A 20,354-nucleotide genomic window follows, 5' to 3' on the forward strand; every position below is an offset into this window, starting at 1 on the left:
ATATCCTATGCCTTATTTATTCAAACTCATTCACCATGTGCAGCCACTTGTAGGCAGTTATGGACAACCATCAGGCGTTTTTGCAATATACAGTGGCTTGCAAAAGTATTCATACCCCTTGAACTTTTCCACATTTTGTCACGTTACAACCACAAACGTAAATGTATTTAATTGGGATTTTATGTGATAGACCAACACAAAGTGGTGCAAAATTGTGAAGTGGAAGGAAAATGATACATGGTTTTCAATTTTTTTTACAAATAAAAAACTGAAAAGTGTGGCGTGCAAAAGTATTCAGCCCCCCTGAGTCAATACTTTGTAGAACCACCTTTCGCTGCAATTACAGCTGCAAGTCTTTCGGGGTATGTCTCTACCAGCTTTACAAATCTAGAGACTGAACTTTTTGCCCATTCTTCTTTGCAAAATAGCTCAAGCTCAGTCAGATTGGATGGAGAGCGTCTGTGAACAGCAATTTTCAAGTCTTGCCAGAGATTCTCAATTGGATTTAGGTCTGGACTTTGACTGGGCCATTCTAACACATGAATATGCTTTGATCTAAACCATTCCATTGTAGCTCTGGCTGTATGTTTAGGGTCGTTGTCCTGCTGGAAGGTGAACCTCCGCCCCAGTCTCAAGTCTTTTGCAGACTCTAACAGGTTTTCTTCCAAGATTGCCCTGTATTTGGCTCCATCCATCTTCCCATCAACTCTGACCAGCTTCCCTGTCCCTGCTGAAGAAAAGCATCCCCACAGCATGATGCTGCCACCACCATATTTCACAGTGGGGAGGGTGTGTTCAGGGTGATGTGCAGTGTTAGTTTTCCGCCACACATAGCGTTTTGCATTTAGGCCAAAAACTTCAATTTTGGTCTCATCTGACCAGAGCACCTTCCTCCACATGTTTGCTGTGTCCCCCACATGGCTTGTGGCAAACTGCAAACGGGACTTCTTATGGGTTTTTTCAACAATGGCTTTCTTCTTGCCACTTTTCCATAAAGGCCCGATTTGTGGAGTGCACGACTAATAGTTGTCCTGTGGACAGATTCTCCCACCTGAGCTGTGGATCGCTGCAGCTCCTCCAGAGTTACCATGGGCCTCTTGGCTGCTTCTCTGATCAATGCTCTCCTTGCCCGGCCTGTCAGTTTAGGTGGACGGCCATGTCTTGGTAGGTTTGCAGTTGTGCCATACTCTTTCCATTTTCGGATGATGGATTGAACAGTGCTCCGTGAGATGTTCTAAGCTTGGGATTTTTTTTTATAACCTAACCCTGCTTTAAACTTCTCCACAACTTTATCCCTGACCTGTCTGGTGTGTTCCTTGGGCTTCATGATGCTGTTTGTTCACTAATGTTCTCTAACAAACCTCTGAGGCCTTCACAAAACAGCTGTATTTTTACTGAGATTAGATTACACACAAGTGGCCTCTATTTAATAATTAGGTGACTTCTGAAGGCAATTGGTTGCACTGGATTTTATTTCGGGGTATCAGAGTAAAGGGGGCTGAATACTTTTGCACGCCACACTTTTCAGTTTTTTATTTGTAAAAAAATTTGAAAACCATATATCATTTTCCTTCCACTTTACAATTATGCGCCACTTTGTGTTGGTCTATCACATAAAATCCCATTAAAATACATTTACGTTTGTGGTTGTAACGTGACAAAATGTGGAAAAGTTCAAGGGGTATGAATACTTTTGCAAGCCACTGTATGTGTTTACAAACCTGAATTCCATGAATAAGCCAGTTCTATATCCAAACTACCAAGCCACCGTGAATCCCTTGCATGTTAATATTCTGGATTAGTGTACCACGAGGAACTTTATTAGAAGCCTACTAAAATTGATGTAAACATCCCTGCCCTACCCTCATTTATCACCTGCTCAAAGCCTCATTCAAGTTAGTAAAATATGACCTGCCACAGGCAAAACGATGCAGACCCTCCCTAATTATCCCATTCCCTTACAATTGCGAGTAAATCCTAGCTCGAAGAATCCTCCCTAATAATTTCCTGAGCATTGATGTGAGGCTCTGGCTTATAATTTCTATATCTACTTCTCTTCTTAACAAAAGAACATTGGCTTCTCTCCAGTTCTTTGGGATCATGCCTATGGCGAGAGAGGATATAAAATTTGTGTCAAGGCCCTGCAATCGTATCTTTTTGTTTCTCTCAATAACCTGAGATGGATTCCATTGGGCTCAGGGGATTTATCCACCTTAATACTTTAATATTATACTTTAATATTAAGGTGAATAAAGAGACTAATCTCAAAGAGCCCCAAGCATGTTAGTTTTCCCTACACTGTTCTCACTATCCTCTATGTAGTTAATATAAATATCTATTTTGAGTCATTTGTAGTTTTAATATCTTGTTTGTTTTACAGTATGTGCCATGATGGAATCACTACGTGCCAACGTAAGTAACTTTGTTTAGCATTCACTTGTTCATAGACCAAAATTATGGAATTAATTATCATATTTAAGATCATATTAATATTGATCTTGTCAACAATGCAATAATAATGTTATTAACAAGTAACCTGAATGTTTCAAAAATACTTTTCAAATACTAATTAGCTACCAAATAAATCTACAGCAAAAATAATACAAATGAGTTGATAGCATTGCAGTAGTTATATATTTCTCTACTAAGATCCCGTTCTATCTTTTGGTTCTCTATTTCTCCATCAATGTTTGCAAGGAAATCCATGAAGAACATGAACAACAAGGAATGAACCATAATCACACCATAATTCTTGTGTTGTTGTGTTTCTTCTGCTGAAGTTGTGGCAGATAAACTTGACCTTAAACAGTTTATGCTAATGTCAATTTAAATCACTACATGTCACTTCTTATTCACACTCTCATAACACAAATGCACCCATTCTTTTGAAGGATCAACACATCTGTGATGTTTTTGTTTATTTATTTGTGGCATGAGTATTGACAGCGAAGTCAACATTTAAGGCCAAGAAATCCAGCAATGGGAACAGCCATATTTCCAGGCTAATTGGAGTACATGTGAGAGAGGAGGTTCAGCACCTGACAACCTGGTGTGCCAACAATAACCTCGTCCTCAACTCCAAGAAGACGAAGGAAATTATTGTCGGCTTCAGGAAGGTCAGAGGAGGCAGTCATACCCCCATCCATATAAACGGGACTGAGGTGGAGCGCGTCTCCAGCTACAAATTCCTCGGGGTACATATCTCGGAGGATTTGTCCTGGTCCCTCAACACCTCCAAGCTGATCAAAAAGGCACAGCAGCGCCTTTACTTCCTGAGGAGGCTCAAGAAAGCCCACCTGTCCCCCCAGATCCTGACCAACTTCTACCGCTGTACCATCGAGAGCATCCTGACCACCTGCTTCACGGTATGGTACAGCAGCTGCACTGTTGCGGACAGGAAGGCACCACAACGGGTGGTGAAAACCGCGCAGCACATCATCGGTGCCCCGCTCCCTGCCATGGATGCCCTCCACCGAAAATGGTGTCTGAGACGGGCCGGGAAGATCATTAAAGACCCCTCCCACCCCAACCATGGACAGTTTGCCCTCCTCCCATCAGGGAGGCGGTACAGGAGCCTCAGGTCTCGTACCAGTAGGATGAGGAACAGCTTCTACAATTATACCATCACATTGCTGAACTCGGAGTCCCGCCGATAGATTTCTCCGGTCCCTCCGTCCCCATTGTTTAATTATTCTGTATTTTTGATTATTCTGTATCTTCTTTTTTTTAAATTTCTATATGCACTACTACTACGGACTGACGCAAAACTGCATTTCGTTGTACCCATACTTAGTATTTGTGCAATGACATTAAAGTTGAATTGAATTGAATTGAAATTGATTTAGGTGGTGGTGCTCTCATGCACCCATTGCAGTTATCATTTTAGTTAGTAGAGGCCATAGGTTTGGGAGATATTATCGCAGAGAGTTTAGTGAGCCACCTGCAACTTCCAACATAACTATAGTGGTCTTATACATGGCAGGTTGTTTGTGCTCTGAATGCAATGAAGCATATTAATGTAAATTCCAAGGCTCAACAGGGAATGGAGCAGGTAGAAAGCAACCATCCAAATTATACTGGAATTCTTCAGTAATCTGATTAATCACTTGGAACCAACCAAATAATTAAAAATCATAAAGACAGTAATAATACAGAAGAAAACTTGACTTCTCCCATTGGTCATTTTGAATCAGTTAATTCAATCGGCATTTTCTCCAGAAATGGATATGGGATATCAGCTTTATTCCCCAGCATGAAGCACAATAGCAGTTGAGTCACCTGGAGATTTATGTCGCACTCTGATTGAGATAACACATTTTTTGTACCTCATGTTAAACAATGTACCTCATATAAAACAATGCTTATACTTCTGCTTAATAAGAACTAGTCAAATGTCTCAAATTAATTAGGACTCCTGCTTTATTGTGCGTATATTTATTACAACAGGAACAACAACCACAACTGCTACAACAACAGTCACCACACCATCGACAACCACGATTTCTTCAACCACCATTACAGGTAAAGACATCTTAGTTTTCTATTTTAATAAAGAATCAGATTTGAAAATTAATGCCACAATCTTGGCTGAATATTTCAATTTTACCAGATGAAAGTGGCTTAAATCTCAGTGTCCAAAGTTGCAGTAACTGTGAATACTTATGAATTAACAATTTATACTTAAGTTAGGTTTGTGTTATTCCCATGAATATCTCGTACCCAAGTCAACTTCGACAATGCCAGACATTTAAGATGCCAAGACCAACTCATCTGCCTGCACATAATCCATAACTCATGTATAGCCATGTACTTGCCTCCACCATCACCCGCAACAGAAGATTCCAAGCACAAAGCTCCCTGAGTACCTGCCTTGCACATCACCTTTAACCTTAAGATAATATTTGTATGCGCTCTCGCATTTGACTTTTCCATCCTGGGAAACAATTCGGACTATCTATCTATGCCTCTTATAATTTTATATACTTTTATCAGATCTCTCCTCAACCTCAGCCATTCCAGAGAAAACAAGCTTTGAAATATTCAGCTGTTGAATTACTAAGCAAAGCATCTCTAACTTTAAATATAGAAACCTAGAAAATAGGTACTAGAGTAGGCCATTCGGATCTTCGAGCCAGCACCACCATCCAATATGATCATGGCTGATCATCCTAAACCTGTCCCTCGTATCTGCTTTCTCCCCATATCCCTTGATCCATTAGCTTTAAGAGCAATATCTAACTCTCTTTTGCAAACATACAGTGAATTGGACTCCACTGCCATCAGTTGCGGAAAATTCCACAGATTCACAACTGTCTGGGTGAACACTTTGCTAAGGTTGTAAACATTTCAAGACGCTCAAGCTTCCTTATAAGTTCACCATATTGTGAATGTATTTACTGCAAATGCTTTATACACTTTGATTATTGCACTATCATGGTGTAGTTTACTTTGAATAACTGGTAATTTATTGTACATTTTATTTTGCTGTTGATACATCTATGGTGCCTGTAAAGCTGCAGCAAGCAAGAATTTTACTGTACCAGTTCCTATCTGGTCCATATGACAAATAAGACACTCTTGCTATTTCTTAACTGGAAGGGAAATGCTCTGAGTGCTTTGACCTTCTCAGTCACCTGATAACCAAATTACATGTATTTGATGGTAACTTCCATCAGCATAAAATATAAAATAAATAGATTAATAGGTTGCAACAAGATGATGCAACTGGTGCATCATTCCGAGTGTTTTGAGGATCTTAGATTCATGCTTACATATTTCTATGCATTGGATTGCAAATATTGAGTGATCAGGACTTTTCTTTAAGGAGGCATGTATCATAATCATAAACAACATCATAATAGTACTTTATTAGCCAAGTATGTTTTGCACTACAACAGGTTAGTAACAACATCCATCAAATACCTGGAGGCCATCCCCACTGTAAAAGGGAGAACGTGCAAGCAGACAGCTCCCGCGGTCAAGGTGGAACCAGAGTGTCTGGTCTATGCGGTTACAGCTCTACCAGCTATCTACGAATGGAAAGACATGTAGTAGTATAGTATGCCCACCAACTGCATTTATGATTAAGAAAACAACACTTGGTACAACATTTTAATAAAATGTGCCAGCACATGAATTCCTATTAAAGGTTTCTCAACTGCATACCAATTCATTTTGACATTCATCTTGCTGGCAATGGTTAAATATATATATTTTTCTTTGTCTAGAAACAACACCAACAACTGAGACCACTACTAGCATTACATCAGGTTAGTAACATCACCTATTAATCATATTAGCTTATCCTTCTGTACCTGCATGCTCTGTTAAGTAAAGCTCTATACTTCATTCTTCCCTGTTCATAGTTTTGCTGCTAAAATTTAAAGTTTCTCATTGTGAAAGTATGCGAGAGTCTATGTGGTTGTGACTATCAGCAGTATTGTTTAAAAGAGCATTGAGCTTTCAATAGACATGGATAACAATTTTCAGCAGCAGTGCCTTTTCAGAGAAAAGACTCTTCCCATTGCTCAGCAGACTTTTACTCTAAATCTGAGACCATTTTCTCATGGATATGTTAGTCTATGTTCCAAATACATACTCGTTAGTAAAATTGTGATGAGTTGCAATGTGCTGTGCATTAGGACTGTGAACTTTTGGAAGAGCAGGAATCAATATTTTTCTTCAGAAAAGTATATTTTCTTGTTCCATCTTCATTCTATTTGATAGACAGTGATAGATATCACTGTTGAGGTGGATACAAATGCACTGAAAAGTTCAGAATCTAATGGATCACATCTTAACAAAATGATGAGCAAAGGAGACAGCAGAATTTGGCTAAATTTCACCATGGAATATTTCTAAAATTCAGCCTACTCTCATGAAAATGTGCTGTCATACAGAAGTTGATTATGGACTCTTACAATTCAATTTTACTTTCTCACCAGGAACAACACCAACAACATCTTCAACAACTGGCACAACTGAATCCACCACAACAGGTGAGTCAATCCACTTTCTGTAAACAGTGGCAAATCTTAAGACAACCGGGTCAACATTTCTAACAGCAGCTCCGTGGCTTACCTATTCTGAATTCTCTGCTTACATTATTGACGTACAAGGTGAAAATATACATGTCAAGAGTTTAATGATTGGCTCAATACAATTATACCAAGTTATGATGTAATCTTCAAAATGCTTAGGAATTGTGGATTAACTGAGTTGGAACAGAAACTAGGCACCGCCAATGCTGGATTACACAAATTGACATAAAGTGCTGAAGTAATCAGCGGGTCAGGCAGCATCTCGGGAGAAAATGGATAAATGTTGTTTAGGATTGGCACTAAAATGACCAGCTGCTGATTGACAAAGAGAAAGAAATGAAGTAGTCCAACTTTGTTATGCGATGAATAAAATAACACCTGAATAAATGTTTTAATAAAAGGTGCCAGCTCATGTGCTTCGGTTCAAGGTTTCTAAAATGCGTACCAATTGACCTAGCTGTCTTGATTTAATATAATATTTTCTTCTCCAGAAACAACGCCAACCACATCATCAACTGAGACCACAACCAGCACTACATCAGGTAATGTCAAAATAAATATCTATATTTCCCTCTTGCCTGTTCATGGTGTTGCCGCAAACATTTAATAATTCTCACTCGGAAAATAGGAGGACACCTTCTGAAATAAAAAGGGCCTTGTAATTCTTCATGATATCCACAATTGAAGTGTCAAGAGTGTAGGATTGTAGCAGCAAAGCAAGCCCTCCAACATGATTCTACGATGAAGGAAATGACAACAGTAAAACAATTTATTAAAATGTGGCTGCTGATGAATTCCTGTTGGAGGTTACTTTACTTGGTACCAATTCCTCTTGGCTGCCTTGGTTGAACATAGCATTCTTTTCTTTCACTAGAAACAACATCAACATCAACAACAGGGACCACTACAAGCACTACATCAGGTTAGTAACAACATCTGCCAAACACCTGGAGAGAACCAACACGGTAAAAGGGATAGCGTGCAAACTCCACACAGACAGCACGAGAAACCAGGATAGCAAGCGGGTCTCTGGCGCGATGTGGGTCTCTGACGCGATGCGGCTGCAGCTCTTGCAATTAAAATCATAAACATGTTTGTACTCTCACTCCAGGAACAACGCCAACAACATATTCGACAACTGGCACAACTGAGTCCACCACCAGTTCCACAACAGGTGAGTTAAACCACTTTCAGTCAGCAGTGACAATTCTTAAGCCAATGCGTCAACACTTCTAAGCGCAGGTTCCTGGCTTACTTCTTGCATCTTTTCTAACATTATTGAGATAGATGATGCAAACATACATGTCAATTTTCAATGTTTGCCTCAAATTAATTATATCAAGTTATGATGTAATCATAGATAAAAACATAGGTAATGTGGAAGAACATGAGTTTATTGCTTCTCATTTCCACATATACTCAGCAGGAACAAGCTAAGGCGTAATTATAACCTCCATATTTTGTGCAGGTTGTGGATCATGTCACTTTTGGATATGCGAACATAAATGCACATTGTTTTCAGAAACATCACACACTAATATAATGTCAACTCTAAATCGTTTTCATCAAATGATCCAATTCAGGAATTCCTGTTGCAGATTCAATACGGCATACCTATTTATCTTGGCTGCCTTAGTTGACCATAGCATTATTTTCTTTCACCAGAAACACCAACTACATTAACAACTGGGACCACTACCAGCACTACAACAGGTTAGTAACAACATCCATCAAATACCTGGAGGCCATCCCCACTGTAAAAGGGAGAACGTGCACGCAGACAGCTCCCGCGGTTAAGGTGGAACCAGAGTGTCTGGTCTATGCGGCTACAGCTCTACCAGCTATCTACAAAGGGAAAGACATGTAGTAGTATAGTATGCCCACCAACTGCATTTATGATTAAGAAAACAACACTTGGTACAACATTTTAATAAAATGTGCCAGCACATGAATTCCTATTAAAGGTTTCTCAACTGCATACCAATTCATTTTGACATTCATCTTGCCGGCAATGGTTAAATATATATTTGTTTCTTTGTCTAGAAACAACACCAACAACTGAGACCACTACTAGCATTACATCAGGTTAGTAACATCACCTATTAATCATATTAGCTTATCCTTCTGTACCTGCATGCTCTGTTAAGTAAAGCTCTATACTTCATTCTTCCCTGTTCATAGTTTTGCTGCTAAAATTTAAAGTTTCTCATTGTGAAAGTATGCGAGAGTCTATGTGGTTGTGACTATCAGCAGTATTGTTTAAAAGAGCATTGAGCTTTCAATAGACATGGATAACAATTTTCAGCAGCAGTGCCTTTTCAGAGAAAATACTTTTCCCTTTGCTCAGCAGACTTTTACTCTAAATCTGAGAGCATTTGCTCATGGATATGTTAGTCTATGTTCCAAAATACATACTCGTTAGTAAAATTGTGATGAGTTGCAATGTGCTGTGCATTAGGACTGTGAACTTTTGGAAGAGCAGGAATCAATATTTTTCTTCAGAAAAGTATATTTTCTTGTTCCATCTTCATTCTATTTGATAGACAGTGATAGATATCACTGTTGAGGTGGATACAAATGCACTGAAAAGTTCAGAGTCTAATGGATCACATCTTAACAAAATGATGAGCAAAGGAGACAGCAGAATTTGGCTAAATTTCACCATGGAATATTTCTAAAATACAGCCTACTCTCATGAAAATGTGCTGTCATACAGAAGCTGATTATGGACTCTTACAATTCAATTTTACTTTCTCACTAGGAACAACACCAACAACATCTTCAACAACTGGCACAACTGAATCCACCACAACAGGTGAGTCAATCCACTTTCTGTAAACAGTGGCAAATCTTAAGACAACCGGGTCAACATTTCTAACAGCAGCTCTGTGGCTTACCTATTCTGAATTCTCTGCTTACATTATTGACGTACAAGGTGAAAATATACATGTCAAGAGTTTAATGATTGGCTCAATACAATTATACCAAGTTATGATGTAGTCTTCAAAATGCTTAGGAATTGTGGATTAACTGAGTTGGAACAGAAACAAGGCACCGCCAATGCTGGATTACACAAATTGACATAAAGTGCTGAAGTAATCAGCGGGTCAGGCAGCATCTCGGGAGAACATGGATAAATGTTGTTTAGGATTGGCACTAAAATGACCAGCTGCTGATTGACAAAGAGAAAGAAACGAGGCAGTCCAACTTTGTTATGCGATGAATAAAATAAAACCTGAATAAATGTTTTAATAAAAGGTGCCAGCTCATGTGCTTCGGTTCAAGGTTTCTAAAATGCGTACCAATTGACCTAGCTGTCTTGATTTAATATAATATTTTCTTCTCCAGAAACAACGCCAACCACATCATCAACTGAGACCACAACCAGCACTACATCAGGTAATGTCAAAATAAATCTCTATATTTCCCTCTTGCCTGTTCATGGTGTTGCCGCAAACATTTAATAATTCTCACTCGGAAAATAGGAGGACACCTTCTGAAATAAAAAGGGCCTTGTAATTCTTCATGATATCCACAGTTGAAGTGTCAAGAGTGTAGGATTGTTCGAGATGGCAGCAAAATAGCCATCTGTGGATTGACAGAGATGAAGAAATGTAACAGCAAAGCATTCCCTCCCACTTGATTCTACAATGAAGGAAATGTCAAAATTAAAACAATTTATTAAAATGTACCAGCTGTTGAATTCCTGTTGGAGGTTACTTTACTGCTTACCAATTCCACTTGGCTGCCTTGGTTGAACATAGCATTCTTTTCTTTCACTAGAAACAACACCAACATCAACGACAGGGACCACGACAAGCACTACATCAGGTTAGTAACAACATCTACCAAACACCTGGAGGGAACCCACACGATAAAAGGGAGAACGTGCAATCCTCACACAGACAGCACGAGAAGCCAGGATAGAACGCGGGTATCTGACACTATGTGGCTGCAGCTCTTGCAATTTAAATCATAAACATGTTTGTACTCTCTCTCCAGGAACAACACCAACAACATCTTCGACAACTGGCAGAACTGAGTCCACCACCAGTTCCACAACAGGTGAGTCAAACCACTTTCAGTAATCAGTGACAATTCTTAAGCCAAGTGCGTCAACACTTCTAAGCGCAGGTCCCTGGCTTACTGCTTGCATCTTTCCTAACATTATTGAGATAGATGATGCAAACATACATGTCAAGAATTTCAATGTTTGCCTCAAATCAATTATATCAAGTTATGATGTAATCTATACAAAAACATAGGAAATGTAGAAGAACATGAGTTTATTGCTTCTCATTTCCACATATACTCAGCAGGAACAAGCTAAAGCATAATTATAACCTCCATATTTTGTGCAGGTTGTGGATCATGTCACTTTTGGATATGCAAACATAAATGCACATTGTTTTCAGAAACATCACACACTAATATAATGTCAACTCTAAATCGTTTTCATCAAATGATCCAATTCAGGAATTCCTGTTGCAGATTCAATACTGCATACCTATTTATCTTGGCTGCCTTAGTTGACCATAGCATTATTTTCTTTCACCAGAAACACCAACTACATTAACAACTGGGACCACTACCAGCACTACAACAGGTTAGTAACAACATCCATCAAATACCTGGAGGCCATCCCCACTGTAAAAGGGAGAATGTGCACGCAGACAGCTCCCGCGGTTAAGGTGGAACCAGAGTGTCTGGTCTATGCGGCTACAGCTCTACCAGCTATCTACAAAGGGAAAGACATGTAGTAGTATAGTATGCCCACCAACTGCATTTATGATTAAGAAAACAACACTTGGTACAACATTTTAATAAAATGTGCCAGCACATGAATTCCTATTAAAGGTTTCTCAACTGCATACCCATTCATTTTGACATTCATCTTGCCGGCAATGGTTAAATATATATGTTTTTCTTTGTCTAGAAACAACACCAACAACTGAGACCACTACTAGCATTACATCAGGTTAGTAACATCACCTATTAATCATATTAGCTTATCCTTCTGTACCTGCATGCTCTGTTAAGTAAAGCTCTATACTTCATTCTCCCTGTTCATAGTTTTGCTGCTAAAATTTAAAGTTTCTCATTGTGAAAGTATGCGAGAGTCTATGTGGTTGTGACTATCAGCAGTATTGTTTAAAAGAGCATTGAGCTTTCAATAGACATGGATAACAATTTTCAGCAGCAGTGCCTTTTCAGAGAAAAGACTCTTCCCATTGCTCAGCAGACTTTTACTCTAAATCTGAGAGCATTTGCTCATGGATATGTTAGTCTATGTTCCAAAATACATACTCGTTAGTAAAATTGTGATGAGTTGCAATGTGCTGTGCATTAGGACTGTGAACTTTTGGAAGAGCAGGAATCAATATTTTTCTTCAGAAAAGTATATTTTCTTGTTCCATCTTCATTCTATTTGATAGACAGTGATAGATATCACTGTTGAGGTGGATACAAATGCACTGAAAAGTTCAGAATCTAATGGATCACATCTTAACAAAATGATGAGCAAAGGAGGCAGCAGAATTTGGCCAAATTTCACCATGGAATATTTCTAAAATTCAGCCTACTCTCATGAATATGTGCTGTCATACAGAAGCTGATTATGGACTCTTACAATTCAATTTTACTTTCTCACCAGGAACAACACCAACAACATCTTCAACAACTGGCACAACTGAATCCACCACAACAGGTGAGTCAATCCACTTTCTGTAAACAGTGGCAAATCTTAAGACAACCGGATCAACATTTCTAACAGCAGCTCTGTGGCTTACCTATTCTGAATTCTCTGCTTACATTATTGACGTACGAGGTGAAAATATACATGTCAAGAGTTTAATGATTGGCTCAATACAATTATACCAAGTTATGATGTAATCTTCAAAATGCTTAGGAATTGTGGATTAACTGAGTTGGAACAGAAACAAGGCACCACCAATGCTGGATTACACAAATTGACATAAAGTGCTGAAGTAATCAGCGGGTCAGGCAGCATCTCGGGAGAACATGGATAAATGTTGTTTAGGATTGGCACTAAAATGACCAGCTGCTGATTGACAAAGAGAAAGAAACGAGGCAGTCCAACTTTGTTATGCGATGAATAAAATAACACCTGAATAAATGTTTTAATAAAAGGTGCCAGCTCATGTGCTTCGGTTCAAGGTTTCTAAAATGCGTACCAATTGACCTAGCTGTCTTGATTTAATATAATATTTTCTTCTCCAGAAACAACGCCAACCACATCATCAACTGAGACCACAACCAGCACTACATCAGGTAATGTCAAAATAAATCTATATATTTCCCTCTTGCCTGTTCATGGTGTTGCCGCAAACATTTAATAATTCTCACTCGGAAAATAGGAGGACACCTTCTGAAATAAAAAGGGCCTTGTAATTCTTCATGATATCCACAATTGAAGTGTCAAGAGTATAGGATTGTAGCAGCAAAGCAAGCCCTCCAACATGATTCTACGATGAAGGAAATGACAACAGTAAAACAATTTATTAAAATGTGGCTGCTGATGAATTCCTGTTGGAGGTTACTTTACATTGTGCCAATTCCTCTTGGCTGCCTTGGTTGAACATAGCATTCTTTTCTTTCACTAGAAACAACATCAACATCAACAACAGGGACCACTACAAGCACTACATCAGGTTAGTAACAACATCTGCCAAACACCTGGAGAGAACCAACACGGTAAAAGGGATAGCGTGCAAACTCCACACAGACAGCACGAGAAACCAGGATAGCAAGCGGGTCTCTGGCACGATGTGCGTCTCTGGCGCGATGTGGCTGCAGCTCTTGCAATTAAAATCATAAACATGTTTGTACTCTCACTCCAGGAACAACGCCAACAACATATTCGACAACTGGCACAACTGAGTCCACCACCAGTTCCACAACAGGTGAGTCAAACCACTTTCAGTAATCAGTGACAAATCTTAAGCCAGTGCGTCAACACTTCTAAGCGCAGGTCCCTGGCTTACTGCTTGCATCTTTCCTAACATTATTGAGATAGATGATGCAAACATTCATGTCAAGAATTCAATGTTTGCCTCAAATCAATTATATCAAGTTATGATGTAATCTTACAAAAACATAGGAAATGTAGAAGAACATGAGTTTATTGCTTCTCATTTCCACATATACTCAGCAGGAACAAGCAAAAGCATAATTATAACCTCCAAATTTTGTGCAGGTTGTGGATCATGTCACTTTTGGATATGCAAACATAAATGCACATTGTTTTCAGAAACATCACACACTAATATAATGTCAACTCTAAATCATTTTCATCAAATGATCCAATTCAGGAATTCCTGTTGCAGATTCAATACTGCATACCTATTTATCTTGGCTGCCTTAGTTGACCATAGCATTATTTTCTTTCACCAGAAACACCAACTACATTAACAACTGGGACCACTACCAGCACTACAACAGGTTAGTAACAACATCCATCAAATACCTGGAGGCCATCCCCACTGTAAAAGGGAGAACGTGCACGCAGACAGCTCCCGCGGTTAAGGTGGAACCAGAGTGTCTGGTCTATGCGGCTACAGCTCTACCAGCTATCTACAAAGGGAAAGACATGTAGTAGTATAGTATGCCCACCAACTGCATTTATGATTAAGAAAACAACACTTGGTACAACATTTTAATAAAATGTGCCAGCACATGAATTCCTATTAAAGGTTTCTCAACTGCATACCCATTCATTTTGACATTCATCTTGCCGGCAATGGTTAAATATATATTTTTTTCTTTGTCTAGAAACAACACCAACAACTGAGACCACTACTAGCATTACATCAGGTTAGTAACATCACCTATTAATCATATTAGCTTATCCTTCTGTACCTGCATGCTCTGTTAAGTAAAGCTCTATACTTCATTCTTCCCTGTTCATAGTTTTGCTGCTAAAATTTAAAGTTTCTCATTGTGAAAGTATGCGAGAGTCTATGTGGTTGTGACTATCAGCAGTATTGTTTAAAAGAGCATTGAGCTTTCAATAGACATGGATAACAATTTTCAGCAGCAGTGCCTTTTCAGAGAAAATACTCTTCCCTTTGCTCGGCAGACTTTTACTCTAAATCTGAGAGCCATTTGCTCATGGATATGTTAGTCTATGTTCCAAAATACATACTCGTTGGTAAAATTGTGATGAGTTGCAATGTGCTGTGCATTAGGACTGTGAACTTTTGGAAGAGCAGGAATCAATATTTTTCTTCAGAAAAGTATATTTTCTTGTTCCATCTTCATTCTATTTGATAGACAGTGATAGATATCGCTGTTGAGGTGGATACAAATGCACTGAAAAGTTCAGAATCTAATGGATCACACCTTAACAAAATTATGAGCAAAGGAGACAGCAGAATTTGGCTAAATTCCACCATGGAATATTTCTAAAATTCAGCCTACTCTCATGAAAATGTGCTGTCATACAGAAGCTGATTATGGACTCTTACAATTCAATTTTACTTTCTCACCAGGAACAACACCAACAACATCTTCAACAACTGGCACAACTGAATCCACCACAACAGGTGAGTCAATCCACTTTCTGTAAACAGTGGCAAATCTTAAGACAACCGGGTCAACATTTCTAACAGCAGCTCTGTGGCTTACCTATTCTGAATTCTCTGCTTACATTATTGACGTACAAGGTGAAAATATACATGTCAAGAGTTTAATGATTGGCTCAATACAATTATACCAAGTTATGATGTAATCTTCAAAATGCTTAGGAATTGTGGATTAACTGAGTTGGAACAGAAACAAGGCACCGCCAATGCTGGATTACACAAATTGACATAAAGTGCTGAAGTAATCAGCGGGTCAGGCAGCATCTCGGGAGAACATGGATAAATGTTGTTTAGGATTGGCACTAAAATGACCAGCTGCTGATTGACAAAGAGAAAGAAATGAGGCAGTCCAACTTTGTTATGCGATGAATAAAATAACACCTGAATAAATGTTTTAATAAAAGGTGCCAGCTCATGTGCTTCGGTTCAAGGTTTCTAAAATGCGTACCAATTGACCTAGCTGTCTTGATTTAATATAATATTTTCTTCTCCAGAAACAACGCCAACCACATCATCAACTGAGACCACAACCAGCACTACATCAGGTAATGTCAAAATAAATCTCTATATTTCCCTCTTGCCTGTTCATGGTGTTGCCGCAACATTTAATAATTCTCACTCGGAAAATAGGAGGACACCTTCTGAAATAAAAAGGGCCTTGTAATTCTTCATGATATCCACAATTGAAGTGTCAAGAGTGTAGGATTGTAGCAGCAAAGCAAACCCTCCAACATGATTCTACGATGAAGGAAATGACAACAGTAAAACAATTTATTAAAATGTGGCTGCTGATGAATTCCTGTTGGAGGTTACTTTACTTGGTACCAATTCCTCTTGGCTGCCTTGGTTGAACATAGCATTCTTTTCTTTCACTAGAAACAACATCAACATCAACAACAGGGACCACTACAAGCACTACATCAGGTTAGTAACAACATCTGCCAAACACCTGGAGAGAACCAACACGGTAAAAGGGATAGCGTGCAAACTCCACACAGACAGCACGAGAAACCAGGATAGCAAGCGGGTCTCTGGCACGATGTGCGTCTCTGGCGCGATGTGGCTGCAGCTCTTGCAATTAAAATCATAAACATGTTTGTACTCTCACTCCAGGAACAACGCCAACAACATATTCGACAACTGGCACAACTGAGTCCACCACCAGTTCCACAACAGGTGAGTTAAACCACTTTCAGTAATCAGTGACAATTCTTAAGCCAAAGCGTCAACACTTCTAAGCGCAGGTTCCTGGCTTACTTCTTGCATCTTTTCTAACATTATTGAGATAGATGATGCAAACATACATGTCAATTTTCAATGTTTGCCTCAAATCAATTATATCAAGTTATGATGTAATCATAGATAAAAACATAGGAAATGTGGAAGAACATGAGTTTATTGCTTCTCATTTCCACATATACTCAGCAGGAACAAGCTAAAGCGTAATTATAACCTCCATATTTTGTGCAGGTTGTGGATCATGTCACTTTTGGATATGCAAACATAAATGCACATTGTTTTCAGAAACATCACACACTAATATAATGTCAACTCTAAATCGTTTTCATCAAATGATCCAATTCAGGAATTCCTGTTGCAGATTCAATACTGCATACCTATTTATCTTGGCTGCCTTAGTTGACCATAGCATTATTTTCTTTCACCAGAAACACCAACTACATTAATAACTGGGACCACTACCAGCACTACAACAGGTTAGTAACAACATCTATCAAATACCTGGAGGCCATCCCCACTGTAAAAAGGAGAACGTGCACGCAGACAGCTCCCGCGGTTAAGGTGGAACCAGAGTGTCTGGTCTATGCGGCTACAGCTCTACCAGCTATCTACAAAGGGAAAGACATGTAGTAGTATAGTATGCCCACCAACTGCATTTATGATTAAGAAAACAACACTTGGTACAACATTTTAATAAAATGTGTCAGCACATGAATTCCTATTAAAGGTTTCTCAACTGCGCACCAATTCAATTTGACATTCATCTTGCCGGCATTGGTTAAATATATATTTTTTTCTTTCTCTAGAAACAACACCAACAACTGAGACCACTACTCACATTACATCAGGTTAGTAACATCACCTATTAATCATATTAGCTTATCCTTCGGTACATGTATGCTCTGTTAAGCTCTATACTTCATTCTTCCCTGTTCATAGTTTTGCTCCTAAAATTTAAAGTTTCTCATTGTGAAAGTATGCAAGAGTATATGTGGTTCTGACTATCAGTGGTATTTTTTAAAAGAGCATTGCGCTTTCAATAGACATGGATAACAATTTTCAGCAGCAGTGCCTTTTCAGAGGAAAGCCTCTTCCCTTTTCCCAGCCGACTTTTACTCTAAATCTGAGAGCATTTGCTCATGGATAGTTAGTAAACAGACTATATTCCAAGATACAGACTAGTTAGTAAAATAGTGATGAGTTGCAATGTGCTGCGCATTAGCACTGTGAACTTTTGACAGAGCAATATTTTTCTTCAGAAAAGTAGATTTTCTTATTCGCACTTCAGTCTGATATACTGTATATCACTGTTGAGGTGGATAAAAATGCACTGAAAAGTTCAGAATCTAATGGATCACATCCTAACAAAAAATTCCTATTGAAGGTTTTTCAACAGCATGCTAATTTTTATCAGCTACATTGTATGAATTATAATTTCTCTTTTTGCTCAAGAAACAACGCCAACAACATCATCAACTGAGACCACTACCAGCACCACTTCAGGTAGGTAACGTTAAAGTCAAGCTGTATATTTCCCTCTTGCCTGTTCTTGGATTTGCCGCAAATATTTAATAATTCTCCCTCGGAAAATAGGAGAACAACTTCTGAATTAAATTCCACATGAAATCTGCAATCGAAGTGTCAAGAATGTAGGATTGTTTGAGATGGCAGCAAAATAGTCATATGTTGATTGACAGAGGTGAAGAAATTTAGCAGCAAAGCATACTCTCCCACATGATTCTACGATGAAGGAAATGTTAACAGTAAAACAATTTATTAAAATGTGCCAGCTGATGAATTACTGTTGGAGGTTTCTTAACTGTGTACCAATTCCTCTTGGCTGCCTTGATTGAACATAGCATTCTTTTTTTTCCACTAGAAACACCAACATCAACAACAGGGACCACTACAAGCACTACATCAGGTTAGTAACAACATCTGTCAAACACCTAGAGTGAACCCACACGGAAAAAGGGAGAACAAGCAAAATCCACACAGACAGCATGGGAAACCAGGATAGAACCCGGGTCTCTGGCGCTATGTGTCTGCAGGTCTTGCAATTAAAATCGTAAGCATGTTTGTACTCTCTCTCCAGGAACAACACCAACAACATCTTCGACAACTGGTACAACTGAGTCTACCACCAGTTCCACAACAGGTGAGGCAAAACACTTTGTGTAAACATTGCCTAATCTTTAGACAATGTGCCAACATTTCCAACATCAGCTCTGAGGCTCCATTCTTGTATCTTCGCTTCAATTATTGGCATGAATCGTGCAACTATATTGTTAGTGATTATGGCATAAAGAAGACCATACAGTTTATGGAAGATGTGGTTCGATGTTCAGGGATATTCACAATCAATGTGTCAAGAGATCAGGATTGTTTAAGATGGCAGGGAAATATTAATATGCCAGTTGACAGAGATAAAGACATTTAGCAGCATAATATATCCTCCCACTATTTTCTTCGATGAGGGAAATGTCAAGTGTAAAATGTTTTATTAAAAGATGTCAGTTGATGAATTACTGTTGAAGGATTCTTAACTGCATAACAATTCCTCGGCTGTCTTGGATGAACATAACAGTCTTTTCTTTCACTAGAAACAACTACATCAACATCTGGGACCACCACTACATCAGGTTAGGATCATCCTCTGTTAAAAATGTGGAGGGAACACAGGTAGTGAAAGGGAGAACGTGGAATCCCAGCTTAGACAGCACCCGAGGTCAGGATAGGCGACAAATCTCTAAACTATGACACTGCAGCTCTACCAGCTGAACAACTGTGCCAACTCAATCTTACTAAATGCCTGATCAGTTGCAATTTCTGAAAGACATATTCGAGCTGCAGTTAAAGAGAGCGTAATTGTTTGTGATGGCACTGAAATATTCAGCTGCTGATTTGACAAAGAGAGTGAAAGTTAAAAGTTTAGTAGGCCCTACAACTTTAATCTGCAATGAAGAAAATAACAGGATAAAACATTCTGATGAAAGTTCCAGGCTTAATAAATTCCTATTGAAGGTTTTTCAACTGCATGCTAATTTTTCTCAGCTGCATTGGTTGAATAAAACTCTCTCTTCTTCCTCAAGAAACAACGCCAACAACATCAACAACTGAGACAACTACCAGCACTACATCAGGTAAGTAACGTTAATGTGAAGCTCTATATTTCCCTGTTGCCTGTTCATGGTGTTGCCGCAAATATTTCATATTTCTCACTCGGCAAATAGTAGAACAACTTCTGAATTAAGAAGGGCCTTGTAAATTCTACATGAAATCCGCAATCGAAGAGTCAAGAGTGTAGGATTGTTCGAGATGGCAGCAAAATAGCCATCTGTGGATTGACAGAGATGAAGAAATGTAACAGCAAAGCATACCCTCCCACTTGATTCTACAATGAAGGAAATGTCAAAATTAAAACAATTTATTAAAATGTACCAGCTGTTGAATTCCTGTTGGAGGTTACTTT

At 38.8% G+C, this 20,354-nt stretch overlaps 1 protein-coding gene across 50 annotated transcripts in view; it reads left to right on the forward strand.

The window, feature by feature from the left end:
- LOC116985141 (mucin-2-like) overlaps positions 1-20,354 on the forward strand; it is a 1,051,610-nt gene that overhangs the window by 37,087 nt on the left and 994,169 nt on the right. For 48 of the 50 annotated variants that reach the window (XM_033039614.1, XM_033039620.1, XM_033039621.1 and 45 more), the window contains exons 29-59: positions 2,381-2,412; positions 4,447-4,521; positions 6,228-6,269; positions 6,945-6,998; positions 7,532-7,582; positions 7,915-7,962; positions 8,152-8,214; positions 8,706-8,753; positions 9,084-9,125; positions 9,802-9,855; positions 10,389-10,439; positions 10,824-10,871; positions 11,043-11,105; positions 11,599-11,646; positions 11,977-12,018; positions 12,694-12,747; positions 13,281-13,331; positions 13,664-13,711; positions 13,901-13,963; positions 14,454-14,501; positions 14,832-14,873; positions 15,551-15,604; positions 16,138-16,188; positions 16,520-16,567; positions 16,757-16,819; positions 17,311-17,358; positions 18,335-18,385; positions 18,762-18,806; positions 18,978-19,040; positions 19,486-19,524; positions 19,975-20,025. In XM_033039614.1, the coding sequence (XP_032895505.1) occupies positions 2,381-2,412; positions 4,447-4,521; positions 6,228-6,269; positions 6,945-6,998; positions 7,532-7,582; positions 7,915-7,962; positions 8,152-8,214; positions 8,706-8,753; positions 9,084-9,125; positions 9,802-9,855; positions 10,389-10,439; positions 10,824-10,871; positions 11,043-11,105; positions 11,599-11,646; positions 11,977-12,018; positions 12,694-12,747; positions 13,281-13,331; positions 13,664-13,711; positions 13,901-13,963; positions 14,454-14,501; positions 14,832-14,873; positions 15,551-15,604; positions 16,138-16,188; positions 16,520-16,567; positions 16,757-16,819; positions 17,311-17,358; positions 18,335-18,385; positions 18,762-18,806; positions 18,978-19,040; positions 19,486-19,524; positions 19,975-20,025 (1,580 nt within the window). The remainder of the gene's footprint in view (positions 1-2,380; positions 2,413-4,446; positions 4,522-6,227; positions 6,270-6,944; positions 6,999-7,531; positions 7,583-7,914; positions 7,963-8,151; positions 8,215-8,705; positions 8,754-9,083; positions 9,126-9,801; positions 9,856-10,388; positions 10,440-10,823; positions 10,872-11,042; positions 11,106-11,598; positions 11,647-11,976; positions 12,019-12,693; positions 12,748-13,280; positions 13,332-13,663; positions 13,712-13,900; positions 13,964-14,453; positions 14,502-14,831; positions 14,874-15,550; positions 15,605-16,137; positions 16,189-16,519; positions 16,568-16,756; positions 16,820-17,310; positions 17,359-18,334; positions 18,386-18,761; positions 18,807-18,977; positions 19,041-19,485; positions 19,525-19,974; positions 20,026-20,354) is intronic. The other 2 variants (XM_033039637.1, XM_033039634.1) reach the window with 2 other exon arrangements.

Source organism: Amblyraja radiata, chromosome 21 (assembly GCF_010909765.2).
Source record: "Amblyraja radiata isolate CabotCenter1 chromosome 21, sAmbRad1.1.pri, whole genome shotgun sequence".
Taxonomy (NCBI): Eukaryota; Metazoa; Chordata; class Chondrichthyes; order Rajiformes; family Rajidae; genus Amblyraja; species Amblyraja radiata.